The sequence below is a fragment of the Bos javanicus genome, chromosome 1 (assembly GCF_032452875.1).
Source record: "Bos javanicus breed banteng chromosome 1, ARS-OSU_banteng_1.0, whole genome shotgun sequence".
In the NCBI taxonomy this organism is placed as follows: Eukaryota; Metazoa; Chordata; class Mammalia; order Artiodactyla; family Bovidae; genus Bos; species Bos javanicus.
Genome location: NC_083868.1, coordinates 42,155,388 through 42,172,342, shown reverse-complemented (window position 1 = coordinate 42,172,342; position 16,955 = coordinate 42,155,388). Strand labels below are relative to the sequence as shown.

The 16,955-nt window shown below is 35.9% G+C and overlaps 1 protein-coding gene across 11 annotated transcripts in view; it reads right to left on the bottom strand.

Annotated features, from left to right (window-relative positions):
• EPHA6 (EPH receptor A6) overlaps positions 1-16,955 on the bottom strand; it is a 1,025,466-nt gene that overhangs the window by 157,198 nt on the left and 851,313 nt on the right. For all 11 annotated transcript variants that reach the window (XM_061435761.1, XM_061435945.1, XM_061435852.1 and 8 more), the window contains one exon: positions 3,463-3,524. In XM_061435761.1, coding sequence (XP_061291745.1) covers positions 3,463-3,524 — 62 coding nt within the window. The remainder of the gene's footprint in view (positions 1-3,462; positions 3,525-16,955) is intronic.

The following is a 16,955-nucleotide window of genomic DNA, read 5'->3' as shown; positions in this document are numbered from 1 at the left end:
ATTCTTAACCTTATATTGCGGATGCCATCATCATTGAATATTCTCTTCTGCTTTAACACCTGATCCTACCCCCTAGTGAATGCTATTGATTGACTCAATGTTCAAAATGTATCACAGAGTCTACCATTTTCCATCAACTCAACTGCAACTATCCTAATCTAAGCCTCCATCATCTCCTTACCTGGATTATTGTAAAAGCCTCCTGATTTCCCTGTATCCATCTGTACCTCACTATAGTCTCTTCTCTGTGCAACAACCAGAGCAATTGTTTTAAAACATAATCAGATTATTTTATTTTATAAAAAATGCTATTAAATAAAGGAGTAATTTTTTTGTGCTTGACATATGATGCCTCAAATTTTTAAAGTATTTTATAACTATTTTTATTTGGATTGCTAGTTAATATTGCTATAAGAAAAGGAGGTCCAAAGATTTAGGGATAAACAGTTGCCAGGTCAGCGCCAATAAAAGTGTTTATGAAATCTATATGTATAGTTAGACTGTGCAGGAATAAGCTTCAGGGCTGTGCTTCATTTACACTAGAGCATTTCCTTGGAAAATCTAGGAGAACTTACATACCAGTGGGGTCTTATCTTCTGGGCAGTCAAGCTGATGCTCCACTTTGCTGAGTCAAAATGCATTTTATTTTAAAAGGTAACACACACATATACTTGTATACCTACCCACCTCTCCTTTTCCACATTTACATGCACATACACACTTACACACAAACATGCTTACTTAACCACACCATCATCTGCTAATATATTTCTTGAGAAATGTCTGCAAGGATCTAAATAGTAGGTTTATGCATTCAGGGGAGTATCAAAACCAGCCAGCCACTGCCACCAGACTGTAATCTTGTACTTGGTTTGCTACCATTCCTTCATATAAAACAGGGAATTGAAGTGATTTTCAAATAGTGTGGGAGACCAAAGGGAAATCTTTTTTATCTCCAGTAAGCACGAAATGCTATTAATGAGCCGTGGATGGCTCCCCTACTACGGCATGCACTTAGCTACTTCCTCCTCTCTGTGATTGCAGAAGCTGTGATTATCAAATTCTAAAGCAGTAGTTTGAAAAATGACTTGGCTTTTGAGACTATGTGGGATATATATATATATATATATATATATATATTATCTCTGCTTGCCATGGGGAGCTGAGTATCTGCTGTTGACATAAAGTTTATGAAGCACTTTGAATTTCTGAGATAAAACAGATATGATTATAAAGAAAGAATCTTTAAAAAGAGTAAAAAGGGAGTACTGACCCTATGTTTTTTTATCCCATTCATATGATTTTTATTTTAATACTAATTCTTGTGAGGAGGGGACACAAGACCCCATGGGGAGATGGTAGTGAACTTATAAGAAGAAGTAATAAGTAATTTAAGATAAAAGAATTTAATGTGTATGAAATCATGGCTTTTGGATTCAGAGACTTGAATTTTAATCCTTGGTCTACCCATTACAATATGTCAGGCATTATTCTATATGCTTTACAATAATCAACTCAATCCTTAACAACAACTGCATGAAGTGGATACAAGTAATATTCCCATTTTATAGATAAGTAAACAGAGGCACAGAAAAGTTAGTCACTTGCTCAAGTCACAAGGTCACACAACCAGTAAGTGGCAGAGCCAAGATGAACTGAGACAGTATATGTTAATGTTCTTATAGTATCAGTGAAAGTAGCCACATTATTTGAACATTTATTCTTTCCCAGATTGTATTGTGTCTAACCAATTGTGCATAGAGCTGAAAAATATTAGTTTTTAAAATTTAAATCATGAAAATTACCACTTATAAACATGTATGTTTATGAGTAAATATTTTATAATGTATATTTTCTTTACAACATGTTTTAATTAATTCATGATTCAGCAGGACAAAACTTACGTCTGAAACTAACATTTCTCTCCTAATTTGCTTGTGGCAGTCATTTGATCCAATTTTCAGCAGCAATTTAGATGAGTGTCTGTTACATTACTTGCCATTATACTCAGCTCTAGGATATAGTAGATAAAAAATCTCAAGCATCATTAGATAACAAGTCATTTTGATATGTATCTGATAAAAATGCATTTCTGGATACACATAATGGAAAGGCGTAAGTATATATGCATTTCAAATACCATAGGAGGTCCTGATAAATTATCCTAAAGTAATTTCACACATTTACAGGAGAAATGGATACAACTATAAAATATATTCTGAGAATGGCTACAGAAAAGAACAAATTGTTTAGGTCCCTAAATGCCTATGAGTTTCATTTTGCCTTAAAGAGCATACTTGCTTGAGAGTATGCATTTTGTGAAGAGTATTGCTCTATAATAATTAGACGATTTTGCTGAATTCAGCTTCTGGTATTGAATCTGGACATCAAGTACAGTCAGTGTAAATATATCATCACTGTTAATATTGAGATCAGTTGGAAGAAGAAGGAATGGAATAAAGAAAAATAAATGAAAATGGGATCAAGAGAGAGAGGTAAGATACACACAGAATTTCTCCAAATAACACTGTGCAAAAAATGAAGAAAGAATGCTTGAGATCATGTATTCACATAAAAAAATGGAGAAAAACACATAATACAACTCAAATAGCAAAAGTCAGTCTTTTTTCCATAAGAAAATTGGCTATGTCTCTGTAGATAAATATATATTAAGGAATACAGTGACATGCACATATGTGACCTCTGCTGGGGTGAAAAATATTTAGTCCAGTGATTATTTTTTATATTTATATTTTTTCCCTATCAATAAATATTTTTATAGCATATGATGGCTCTTTAAATACCAAAAATATCATAAATACATTTTGAAATATAACTTCATGGTGTCTTCTTAGCTGTGCTATTCTGTACTATGACACAAAACAAATGAGTTTTGTATATGCCATACTGTCAAGGATAAGTCACTTTAAAAATAGTGCTTAAAATTTTTTTGTTCTAAAATAAATAGCCAGAGGTTAATTCTTTCTCATTTTGTTTTCTAAATAGCCAAATTAACTTAAGATGAACAAAGCTGATAAAATCCATCTTCCCATATGGACTTGAGTCACTATTGGTAAGTATATATCAATTTAAAGGGTTCAGCACTATATATAAGGCATAAAATATTTTGCTAAGTAGTTAAATATAATAAAGCAAAATGAAAGGCTATGTGAAGCAACTGAGTTTCATTTAATCTCTTTCTTTATAACATCATTTGAAATATGTATATTTGATATGGCAAGTCAATTTATAGGAGAAATCAAATTATCATGTGTATATACTTCCCCACCTCAGTAGCTGTAACGTATCACAGTATCAGAGAAATGCACCCTAGAGAAATTGCTGCTATTCTTCATGGAAGAATCCATGAATAACATTACGGAAAAATTAATTTATGATAAATGTTTTAAATCTAGAACTCAAAATAGCTCATTTAAATGCCATCAGAAAAGAACACCTCACCCGCAAAAAGGAGTCTAGAGATCCATTCTCCATATATTCCACCACAATCATTACTGGTCTGCCTGCCAAAAGAGCAAGAGAATATATAAGGATTAGAGCAATTACAGAAATATGTGCTACAGTTAGAGATTTCCAGCTGTGGCAGCTAAATTATTTGTATTTTATTAGTAGGAACTTCATTTTCCAACATGCTTCTATAAATATTAAACATATACAGTTCTCCATTTTTATAGCATTATTTCCTTTGAGTTCATAAAAAGAACATGAATTACAATATGAATTACTAAGTAATTAAGCATTTCCTTTTCTAAGGCCCTGCAATCACTTGTTTAGATTATGTTGTCCTGAGCTTTTCCTTAAAAGACAATCAACAAGCTGAAGTCAGAGTTTAAGCAGTTACTGGAACTGCTCTGGCAGCTGTGGTACAACTTCTCATCCAGTGATGCAGTAATTATGGCAGAATTACATTAGACTTAGCCTTTCCAAAATACTCCTAAAAGCAAAGCAGAAAGAAGAAATTCATAAATTCTCTTTAAGAAAGTATAAGTCATCAATCATAGTCTACTTTTAAGGTCTTTTAAGTAGAAAAATGCCAGTAGATTGATGAATGCTACAAAGTTGGTGGGATTTGTAATAGTTCTTGATCGTGTCTTTATTGGACATAGATTAGATCAACAAAACTATGATGGCGGTACATGAAAAGTAAATAACTCTGATTTCATAGTCTAGTGCAGAAGCTAAAATCAGAAGTTGAACATCATTTATTTCTTTTTTATCATATCTATTTGCAATTGTTACAGTTCCCAATATACCTCTATTAGATAGAACATTCAACATAAATAGCTGTTTTCTTTTTCAAAGAAAAGAATCTATTTGTTCTGCCCAATTGCCCTGGTTTAAAAGATAAATTCGTTTTAGGGAGGGAAAATTATATTTATCTGAAATAAACATGTATGACATATTTGCTTTTTACTTCTATATTTCTCATTTCCCATCGGGATTTTTAGCAATTCAATCTGCACTATGCACAGAGTTTTTCCTCAGGAGCACAAAGAAGATCTGGAAAGAAATTATGTGTACCAGTGATGGAAATATTAGACCTCATATTGTAATTCATGTCCGTTTTATGAACTCAAAGCCTTAAGGGTTATAAAGGGTGACTGGAACAAATTAGTACAATGTCTGCAAATGCTAGATTTTACATTTGAATCTGTATTTTAAAGAAAAATGTGCTGAAGGTTAAATGTAGTAATAAAGATCCCCATTTATCATGCATAGAATTAGAATCCAAAGAAGTTTCCCATTTTGGCAAATTTCTTAATGTTCCTTAAAGTCATTAATTTCACCCAAATACATATTAAAAAAAAACTTATCAGAAAATATTGAGGTCAAATGAATTGTCAGCACTACTGAAGGGATCTAGAAGATTTGGGCTTTAAATCTGAGAATCTGTCATGAAATCCTTTATTTGGCCATTGATTCCAGAGAGCTTGAAGACAGGAGCTGGATGCAAACACTTGGTTGGCAAGGTGGGGAGAATAAGAGGTCCTTTTTATATGTAAATATAAAAATTATGAACTCAGTATTCCAGTTTGAATGATAATAGATTATGGATGTTAAGAGAAAATCTTGGTTATTACAATGTCTGCCCAAGTTCTTCTTTTCATAGTCGCACTTTTCTATCTATCTTGACCATTGCTGTTAGAGAAACATATTTATTTTCTAAAAATATATTTTAAAACAAATAAAAATGTATTTTTAAAAACTGACATTCCCTATTACCCAGAGAAATTGAGGCATAGAAAATTAAATTATTTGTCCAAAATCCAACAGCTGGGAAGTGGCAGTATCAAGCAGTCTGTCTGAGAGCTTAAGCTCTTACTTCTATGCCAAAGGTACCTCTCAGGTGAGTTTTATAGATCAGAACTGTAGGTCCCTTCCTGTCAGTCAATGCTCTCCAGTGGTGGACTGCATTGCTCCTAACCAGTCTTTTCATTCACTGGCTCATCAACTGTCATTCTCACCTATACTTGTTCAGTCTTGTTTCCTTCTCCCTTTCTTTTTGGTATTCTCCTGCCAGGATTATCTCCCAACTTGTTTGCTTCCCTAATCATACCTCACATCTCCCTAGAATTTATATATTGTACCCCGATGTTGAAAGTCTCCCATGATGACATTTCCTAACGGTTGCATTCCCATCACATCTATTGTCTGCATTAGGAAAAGTGTTCTGGTTTTGTAGTAGGTTGTTTTCCCCTCCACCTTCCCATAGATGCTTTGCATCTCTATTTACTGGATTTCTCAAGGTCACCTCCCATAGATCTAAGCAGAGTAGGTGCTTCATAGAAACAAACTGATTTTTCTCATCATTTTCACAATTCCTAAGAGACTAACACTGAAGTATTTCAGCAAGATTCTAATCTATGTGAATACAAAGTGCTTTGGAATTAGTTCTGTCTATAACTCCTTGGGAGATACCTTTATACAATCTTAAAATTAATCAGTGACAAGTTTCATCTTCTCATTAAAGATAATAAAGTATCAAATGAAGACTCCCCTGGTTTCTTATAAATTAAAAGTTTCACACCTGAGTGCTATGTCTTTTGTATTTTGTTCAGTAGCATCAATTGAAAGCATTTGTTATTAAACTAAGGCTTTTTTTTTTTTTTTTAGAATACTGATGGTTTCTAACCTGCAATTTGCTTCCTAGTGGTTTTCTATAGGAAGTTAGTTACACTGTGAAGATTACAAGTTTACAGTTCATGATTACCTTTTCTAATCAAGAAAATTGATAAGTATAAGGGAAATTATCAAAGTTAGGATGGTATTCTTTAAAGATGAGGTTAGGTGAGAGAAGTCTATTGGTTACAGTGCTTTTTCTGTGTTATTGTTCAGTTCAGTTCAGTTCAGTTGCTTAGTTGTGTCTGACTCTTTGTGACCCCATGGACTGCAGCACGCCAGACCTCCCTGTCCATCACCAACTCCAGGAGTTTACTCAAACTCACGTCCATCGAGTCGGTGATGCCATCCAACCATCTCATCCTCTGTCATCCCCTTCTCCTCCTACCTAAAATATTTCCCAGAATCAGGGTCCTTTCAAATGAGTCAGTTCTTCACAACAGGTAGCCAGAGTATTGGAGTTTCAGCTCCAGCATCAGTCCTTCCAATGAATATTCAGGACTGATTTCCTGAATCAATGTTATTGTTAAATATGTACAAGTTATATGTTGCATTTTTGCTCTTAGAAAATATATTTGGATGTGATTCTTTTTTATATTAAATATTTTCAAAATATTTCAGCTTATTTCCATTTTTACAGTTTTTTAAAAAAATTATTTATTTACTTTAATTGGAGGCTAATTACTTTACAAAATTGTAGTGTTTTTTTTTTTTTTGCCATAAATTGACATGAATCAGCCGTGGGTGTACATGTGTCCCCCATCCTGAACCCCCCTCCCACCTCCTTCCCCATTCCATCCCTCTGGGTCTTCCCAGTATTAGTTACCCTAAGTGTCTCACGTTGTAGGATTAACTTAGTATTCACATTGCGCTGAAATGAATGGACAAGCTCCATGGTTCTTGAATGTTAGTCATTTCAAAATTCCCAGATCTTTTTTTTAGAAGCCTTATCAATTAAAGAGCTCTTCATAAACACTTCTACAAGTCACACAAAAAGTGACTTTCTTTGGTTTTCCTTCATGAATAGCCCAGATATTGTTACAGACATTTTGAACTGCATTAGAATCAAGATTCTATAAGAAATCACTTATATTCTGAACACAATGAATCACAAAATCCAATGTCATCTTTTTCTGTTATAGAGAACAATAATTTTCTTTAATCAGGACTTTTATAGATGATGAACTAATGAATCTTTTTCAAATTTGCAGCTTAATACATATGATGATTTTTATACAGGAGGTATTAAGAAACCATACAATGATAAGACTATTGTTAAAGGAAACAAAAGAGAGGTATTCTTTAAATGTTTCAGGGAAATGTGGGGGCAAATATTTTGGGAGTGAAAGTGTCCCCCTTTTTGGCCTTAGAGAAGACTCTGAAAGGAGATTATAGATTCAACATTTTCATATAAATAATGAGTTTTTGCTGGATGTAATGTTTTGTATCAGCTTGGCAATTTCTCATGTACAATTTCTCAGTATTATTAAGAATCTATCTAGAGAATATCCTTTAGTATTTGTTGGAGAGCTGGTTTGGTGGTGCAGAATTCTCTCAGCTTTTGCTTGTCTGAAAAGCTTTTGATTTCTCCTTCATACTTGAATGAGATCCTTGCTGGGTACAATAATCTGGGCTGTAGGTTATTTTCTTTCATCATTTTAAGTATGTCTTGCCATTCCCTCCTGGCTTGAAGAGTTTCTATTGAAAGATCAGCTGTTATCCTTATGGGAATTCCCTTGTGTGTTATTTGTTGGTTTTCCCTTGCTGCTTTTAATATTTGTTCTTTGTGTTTGATCTTTGTTAATTTGATTAATATGTGTCTTGGGGTGTTTCTCCTTGGGTTTATCCTGTTTGGTACTCTCTGGGTTTCTTGGACTTGGGTGATTATTTCCTTCCCCATTTTAGGGAAGTTTTCCACTATTATCTCCTCAAGTATTTTCTCATGGTCTTTCTTTTTGTCTTCTTCTTCTGGAACCCCTATGATTCGAATGTTGTAGCGTTTAATATTGTCCTGGAGGTCTCTGAGATTGTCCTCATTTCTTTTAATTTGTTTTTCTTTTATCCTCTCTGATTCATTTATTTCTACCATTCTATCTTCTAATTCACTAATCCTGTCTTCTGCCTCTGTTATTCTACTATTTGTTGCCTCCAGAGTGTTTTTAATTTCACTTATTGCATTATTCATTATATATTGACTCTTTTTTATTTCTTCTAGGTCCTTGTTAAACCTTTCTTGCATCTTCTCAATCCTTGTCTCCAGGCTATTTATCTATGATTCCATTTTAGTTTCAAGATTTTGGATCAATTTCACTATCATTATTCGGAATTCTTTATCAGGTAGATTCCCTATCTCTTCCTCTTTTGTTTGGTTTGGTGGGCATTTATCCTGTTCCTTTATCTGCTGAGTATTCCTCTGTCTCTTCATCTTGTTTAAATTGCTGAGTTTGGGTGTCCTTTCTGTATTCTGGCAGTTTGTGGAGTTCTCTTTATTATGGCGTTTCCTCACTGTGTGTGGGTTTGTACAGGTGGCTTGTCAAGGTTTCCTGGTAAGGGAAGCTTGTGTCGGTGTTCTGGTGGGTGGAGCTGTATTTCTTCCCTCTTTTTCACTTGCTCGTGGGGTGCTATGTGTAGAAGCCTTGCATCTGGCACTTCAGACCAGCGTTCCTAGTGCGAAAAGGCAGCGTGACAGTTCAGCTGGGGAACCGCGTGCAGAGACCCAGCGCCCCGCACTACGAGACACAGCAATATGAAGACTGGCCCACTCAACTGACATTAATAATGTCAGATATGCAGATAACCCCACCCTTATGATAGAAAGCGAAGAAGAACTAAAGACCCTCTTGATGAAAGTGAAAGAGGAGAGTAAAAATGTTGGCTTAAAACTCAACATTCAAAATAACATGTTAATGTTTCTCTCAGCAATCTTGATTGCAGCTTGTGCTTCATACAACCCAGTGTTTCTCATTATGTACTTTGCATATAAGTTAAATAAGCTGGGTGACAATATACAGCCTTGACATACTCTTTTCCCAATTTGGAACCAGTCTGTTGTTCCATGTCCAGTTCTAATGGTTGCTTCTTGACCTGCATACAGATTTCTCAAGAGGTAGGTAGGTTAGGTGGTCTGGTATTACCATGTCTTTAAGAATTTCCCACAGTTTGTTGTGATCCACACAGTCAAAGGCTTTGGCATAGTCAATAAAGCAGAAGTAGATATTTTTCTGGAACTCTCTTGCTTTATTGATGATCCAGTGGATGCTGGCAATTTGATCTCTGGTTCCTCTGCCTTTTCTAAAACCAGCTTGAACATCTGGAAGCTCACAGTTCATGTACTATTGAAGCCTGGCTTGGATAATTTTAAGCATTACTTTACTAGCGTGTGAGATGAGTACAATTATGTGGTAGTTTGAGCATTCTTTGGCATTGCCTTTCTTTGGGGTTGGTATGAAAATTGACTTTTTCCAGTCCTGTGGCCACTGCTGAGTTTTCCAAATTTGCTGGCATATTGAGTATAGCACTTTCACAGCATCATCTTTTAGGATTTGAAATAGCTCAAGTGGAATTCTATCACCTCCACTAGCTTTGTTTGCAGTGATGCTTCCTAAGGCCCACTTGACTTCACATTCCAGGATGTCTGGCTCTAGGTGAGTGATCAAACCATCATGGTTATCTGGGTCATGAAGATCTTTATTGTTTAATTCTTCTGTGTATTCTTGCCACCTCTTCTTAATATCTTCTGCTTGTTAGGTCCATACCATTTCCATCCTTTATTGTGCCCATCTTTGCATGATATGTTCCCTTGGTATCTCTAATTTTCTTCAAGAGATCTCTAGTCTTTCCCATTCTATTGTTTTCCTCTATTTCTTTGCATTGATCACTGAGGAAGGCTTTCTAATCTCTCCTTGTTATTTGGAACTCTGCATTTAGATGGGTATATCTTGCTTTTTCTCCTTTGCCTTTTGCTTCTCTTCTTTCCTCAGCTATTTGTAAGGCTTCCTAAGACAATCAATTTGCCTTTCTGCATTACTTTTTCTTGGGGATGGTCTCAATCACTGCCTTCTGTACAGTATCATGAACCTCTGTCCATAGTTCTTCAGGCATTCTGTCTATCAGATGTAATCCCTTGAATCTGTTTGTCACCCCCACTGTATAATCATAAGGGATTTGATTTAGGTCATACCTGGATGGTCTAGGGTTTTCCCTACTTTCTTCAATTTAACTCTGAATTTTGCAATAAGAAGTTCATAATCTGAGCCAAAGTCAGCTCCCTGTCTTGTTTTTTTCTGACTGTATAGAGTTCCTCCATCTTTGACTGAAAAGAATATAATTAATCATATTTTGGTATTGACCGTCTGGTGATGTCCATGTGTAGAGTCTTCTCTTGTGTTGTTGGAAGAGGGTGTTTGATATGACCAGTGTGTTTTCTTGGCAAAACTCTGTTAGCCTTTGCCCTGCTTCATTTGTACTCCAAGGCCAAATTTGCCTGTTACTCCAGGTATCACTTGACTTCCTACTTTTGCATTCCAGTCCCCTATAATGAAAAGTACACCTTTTTTTGGATGTTAGTTCTAGAAGATCTTGTAGGTCTTCATAGACTCGTTCAGCTTCAGCTCCTTCAGCATTACTGCTTGGGGCAAGGACTTGGATTACTGTGATACTGAATGGTTTGCCTTGGAAACGAACAGAGATCATTCTGTGGTTTTTTGAGATTGCAGCCAAGTACTGCATTTCAGACTCTTTTGTTGACTGTGAAGGCTACTCCCTTTCTTCTAAGGGATTCTTGCCCACAGTGGTAGATATAATGGTCATCTGAGTTAAATTTAGCCATTCCAGTTCATTTTAGTTCACTGATTCCTAAAATGTTGAATTTCACCCTTGCCATCTCCAGTTTGATCACTTCCAATTTACCTTGATTCATGGACTTAACATTCCAGGTTCCCATGCAATATTGTTCTTTAGCATTGGACATTACTTCATAACCAGTCACATCCACAACTGGGTGTTGTTTTTGCTTTGGCTCCATCTCTTCATTCTTTCTGGATTTATTTCTCCACTGTTCTCCAGTAGCATTTTGGGCACATACCAACCTGGGGAGTTCATCTTTCAGTGTCCTATCTTTTGTTTTTTCGTACTGTTCATGGAGTTCTCAAGGCAAGAACACTGAAGTGGTTTGCCATTCCCTTCTCCAGTGGACCCCGTTTTGTTGAAACTCTCCACCAAGAACTGTCTGTTTTGGCTCGCTCTACACGGCATGGCTCATAGTTTCATTGAGTTAGACAATGGTGTGGTCCATGTAATCAGTTTGATTAATTTTCTGTGTTTGTGGTTTTCCTTCTGTATGCCTTCTGATGGATAAGGATAAGAGACTTATGAAGCTTCCTGATGGGAGAGACTGACTAAGGGGGAAACTGTTCTGATGGGCGTGGCCATGCTCAGTAAATCTTTAACCCAATTTGATAGTTACGTGTTTTATATGATGCAGTTAATTCCTGGTTTTATCATGGTAGTCCTTGTGTCCCAGGCAAACTGTGATGGTATATTACCTTACACCTCATGTACTAGCATAGTGCAGGCAGAAGATGTGAGATTAGAGTCAGAGCACATGCTGCTGAAGACTTCCACTTTGGGCAAGTGCCCTATCATAACTCACTTATCTCACTGCTTCACAGTCCTCATTTGTACACTATATACATTCCTCACTTGTGTATTTATACATAATATTAACACCTCCATGTTCAGTCACATGAGATTGATTATATCATAATGGAGGAGTTCAGTTCAGTTGCTCAGTCATGTCCGACTCTTTGTGACCCCATGGACTGCAGCATGCCAGCCCTCCCTGTCCATCACTAACTCCTGGAGTTTCCTCAAACACATGTCCATTGAATCGGTGATGCCATTCCACCACCTCATCCTCTGTCATCCCCTTCTCCTCCTGCCTTCAATTTTTCCCAGCATCAGGGTCTTTTCTAGTGAGTCAGTTCTTCACATCAAGTGGCCAAGCTATAGGAGTTTCAGCTTCAGCATCAGTCCTTCCAATGAATATTTAGGACTGATTTCCTTTAGGATGGACTGGTTGGATCTTCTTGCAGTCCAAAAGACTTTCAAGATCTTCTCCAACACCACAGTTCAAAAGCATCAATTCTTTGGCACTCAACTTTCTTTATAGTGCAACTCTTGCATCCATACCTGACTACTGGAAAAACCATAGCTTTGACTAGATGGAACTTTGTTGGCAAAGTAGTGTGTCTGCTTTTTAATATGCTGTCTAGGTTGGTTATAACTTTTCTTCCAAGGAGCAAGCGTCTTTTAATTTCATGGCTGCAATCACTATCTGCACTGATTTTGGAGCCCCCCAAAATAAAGTCAGCCACTGTTTCCACTGTTTCTCCATCTATTTCCCATGAAATGATGGGACCAGATGCCATGATTTTAGTTTTCTGAATGTTGAGTCTTAAGGCAACATTTTCATTCTCTTCTTTCACTTTCATGAAAAGGCTCTTTAGTTCTTTTTTGCTTTCTGCCATAAGGGTGGTGGCATGTGCATATTTAAATATCATTCTACAATATAGAGTATCTGCATGAAGTAGATTCTTACTCCTATCTAAAAAGCCATCTTGTGTCTTCTGTACTCTCTTTGCAGATTTCTGCCCCTACCAGTATATCTTAGGTTACTCTTGAATTAATTTTAATCTTAGAAATGTTTGAAACTTCTAAATATGTATAATAATTATTGTTAATTTCTTTCAATGCTTTCTCTTAATTGCTTTACTTTGCTTTTAAAATTCAGAAGTGATCCAAATACCTTTGGATTAATGCTGAATAATAAATTATTTTATTCTGTGATAAAACAGTTGAGTAGAAATTAGGGTTTTTTTTTGCATTTATGAAAATAATATCACTTCTGGATTTGAGAGTAAGTCAAAGATACGAGGCTAAAGAAATGAAATATAATTTTCTGGACAGTTTCAGAAAGCAGTGGCATACCATCTGTATCAATTAACTTCAGTAATATTCAGTACTTTCTTTCTTTCCACTGGAAATTACATATGACCAAAAAGATGTCTCTTTAACTAGAAGTGCCTTGTTGATAATGAAAGTTAGTTACTACCAAAGATGTTTAATTTAGACTGTGGTTTCCAAAGTAAGATACTAACCAGATTGTAAGATTTTAGTAACATTTGAATTAAGAATGGCTTTCTTGATTTTTTAGTACATCAGCACATATAAAAGTAATGTTATAATAATCATATTAAAAGCATATACATTGAAATTAGTTAATTTATGACTTTTAGATTTCCCTCTATTGTGAAATAAATAATTGATTATATAATAATCAATAGTTTAATTAACATTGGGGTTTCCTGTGTGGCTCAATTGGTAAAGAACCCACCTGCAATGTAGGAGACATAAGAGACCCAAGTTTGATCCTTGGGTCAGGAAGGTCCCCTGGTGAAGGAAATGGCAACCCACTCTAGTATTCTTGTCTGGAGAATCCCATGGACAGAGGAGCCTGGTGGGCTACAATCCATGGAGTGCAAGAGTTGGACATGACACTAGGCAGCAATGAACAAAACACACCAGAGAATCCTTATAAACTTGTAATACTGTGAAATGTTCAAAACATGAAAATGAAACTTATGCTAAGTTCAAAACAAAACTAAACTGCTTGTCAAATAAATAATTTCATATCACTTTTGTTCTTGGTTTCTTTCTGTGAAAACTTTCTCTGTTTATAATTTAAAAATAGATACTACATCTAAATCAGAACATATGTAATAACAACTGACTTAAAAAATAAGTTTTTCAATGTGCTGGATATTGCTCTAAGAGTTGTACATGTGTTAACTCATTTAATCCTCACGCCAGGACCTGCCGTGAGTGTAATCACTAGTTCAATCTAACAGATATGATTACGGATTCACTGAGAGTTGAAGGAACCTGTCCAAGGATACACACTGAGAAAATGGCAGAGCCAGGGCTTGCAGCCAGACAATCTGGCTTCAGAGTCTGAATGCCTGGCCATCTTGTCATACCCCCAAATGATATTTGGGTCTCCAATAGTAATTTAGAAAACACGAAACATTGCCCCAAATCTCTCTGTGCCTCATCTTAGAAACACATCCTGGAAATCCATTATGGACTATTCACTGTATTGCTGCCAAAGATGTTTTGTCCTTGAGAAGTTCTAGGATTTTAAAGCCCCATAAAGACTTATGATAGTCTATATACAAAGGGAAGTGCATGCTAAGGAAACACGTTGGGATAGCCTGTAGATTTTGCTTCTCCCATCTCCTAAACATCAGTTTATGATAATGATCTTAAGTGTAATTTACAAAGGAATGTTTTAAGAAAGAGTCCTGAAGCTCTGAGAAAAAGATGTCATATTTTTCAGTAGCGTTTCAAAAGTCGTGCTCTACTCTGGCTTCAAAAGTGTGTTATGATTATATAAATAATCAAATATTCAGTCTTTTGGTCTTTTATATGATTCACTAATCAAAAGAAAATCAACAGAAAATTTAAAAGTCAAACAAACTTCTGCATAGGATATATTTAATCTTAACTGTATTGGTTATTTATGGTGAGATTTTAATTATAATGGAGAAAACATTGTTAAATGAATCAATGCTTTCTTGCTCAGTAGTGTCCAATTCTTTGCAACCCTATGGACTGTAGCCAGGATCCTCTGTCCATGGGATTCTCCTGGCAAGAATACTGGAGTGGATTGCCATGCCCACCTGCAGGGGAACTTCCTGACCCAGGGATCAAACCTGCGTCTCCTGAGGCTCCTATATTGCAGGTGGATTCTTCAGCACTGAGTCATCAGGAAAATCCAAATGACTCATATATATGATGTAAATTAAACTACCAGCTACTTTTATTTTTTCACCCTCAGGAAAGTTACTACTTACTTTTTAATCTTTTCTGCAACTCTTACAAATAATTTAAATTTTTTTAATGTTCAATTTTGTTAAGCACATTTCTGTAAGACCTCTGTGTATAGAACTATGAAAAGCTAACACTGTGCCACAGGGCAACTTCCACTGTGCTTTGTTCTATAATGCAAGAGAACAAAAGCTGAGATGAAATGTGTTTTACAACAGGGCTGGTCTTTCCCCACCTTTCTATGTTCCAAAGTGGCCCAGCAGCCCAGGAGAGCAAGCATGGTGCTCTGCGGGAAGGCAAGAAGCATTTACGCAGCTCGGTTTCTTTTATTTCGCATTAAGGTGAAAACACCAATACAATAATCCCAATCGAAACACAAAGATTAAACACTGACTCACATGGAGAGTAAGCTTTAGCAGACTGTGCAAAATTTTTCAGAATGTTTCTTTCTGAAAAGAAAACGGTTCTTGGATGAATCTTTTGAAAGTGTTGATAGTGTCTTTGAATTGGATCAAAATAGATGGTACAGTTTGTGATAATAAAACACGAACGTCTCTAGGGCATTGATATATGTTCTCAACTGAGAATTTAAACTGTCATATATGTAAAGTCTGGATTTTTAAGAAACTTATTCAAATAGTATTTAGAGAAAAAAAAGCATTTATGCTAATTAGAAAGCAGAGCTAAAGTCAAAGGCTAAAACTATTTAAGGAATCTGAAAATAGAAAAGTACAAACAACTAGTAAAATACATCTGGAGATTACTTAAAGGCTCCTTTAAGATTTTTCATGTCTTTCTGACAGGAAAAAACAATTGAAACTATCTTTGAAAATGTTCCAAAGAAAGTGAAAGTGAAAGTCACTCAGTTGTGTCTGACTCTTTAGATCCCATGGCCTATAGAGTCCATAGAATTCTCCAGGCAGAATACTGGAGTGGGTAGCCTTTCCCTTCACCAGGGGATCTTCCCAAACCAGGGATCAAACCCAGGTCTCCCACATTGCAGGTGGATTCTTTACCAGCTGAGCCACAAGGGAAGCCTGTAAATGTTGGAGTTTGATACCAAATGCACCCTGGGCTTTGTTTCTTTTTCTTTTAAATGCATTGTCAATCTTACATGAAGATGCTGCTGCTCATGATGTCAGTGAAACAGAGCTTTACATATAGAATATTAAGTTTTTAATAATCTGAAATTCTTCATTGATGGACTTCAAGAGAGCCAGAGACTTCCTAAAATTATATACAAACATTTATTTATATGAGTATATATCCATTTTCTTGGAAAAGAGAGTCTGTTATTTTTGGCCAGAAAACAAAGTATACTCCATAAAGAATCTGAGTCTGTGAACTGTACCACAACATCAGGATCATCTAACAATAGGAGTCCTTAAACCCACAGATTGTGCAACAGATTAAAGTTTTTATAGACTGAATGATACTTGAAGGTTTGAATTACACCTTCATTTTATATATATTCCCATCCTGACTTTTCTTTGTCCAAATGATACCTTCAAGTTGTCATCCATAAATTTTAAATCATTTTCTAACCTTTTGTGTATTTCTCCTCAGGAAAGTCAAAGAACCAAAAGATGACATACATACTCTTTGGAACTCACTGACCTTAAGCAACAAAGGAAGCGGACCAAACACAAATCTTAATGTTATCTGGCTAACCTTTCTTGCAGTGGTTTTGGAATAGTTAGAATAGAAAAAGGAGTCCAAAATGGCAGTGGCTAAAAGATAGACAAAGAAAGGGGAAAAGCCCGTGAAAAGGGAACAAAGGAAAAATTCGTGGATCAGAGTGAGAACCTCAGGTGAAACAAACAGGTCCCCTTCCTGGCTAGCTCTAGTTTGCCTAGGGCAGGCCAGGTGGGAGGAGCCAAAGCACATAATAAGAGGGAGCCAAGACCGGCTGACGCCTCTCCTGCGAG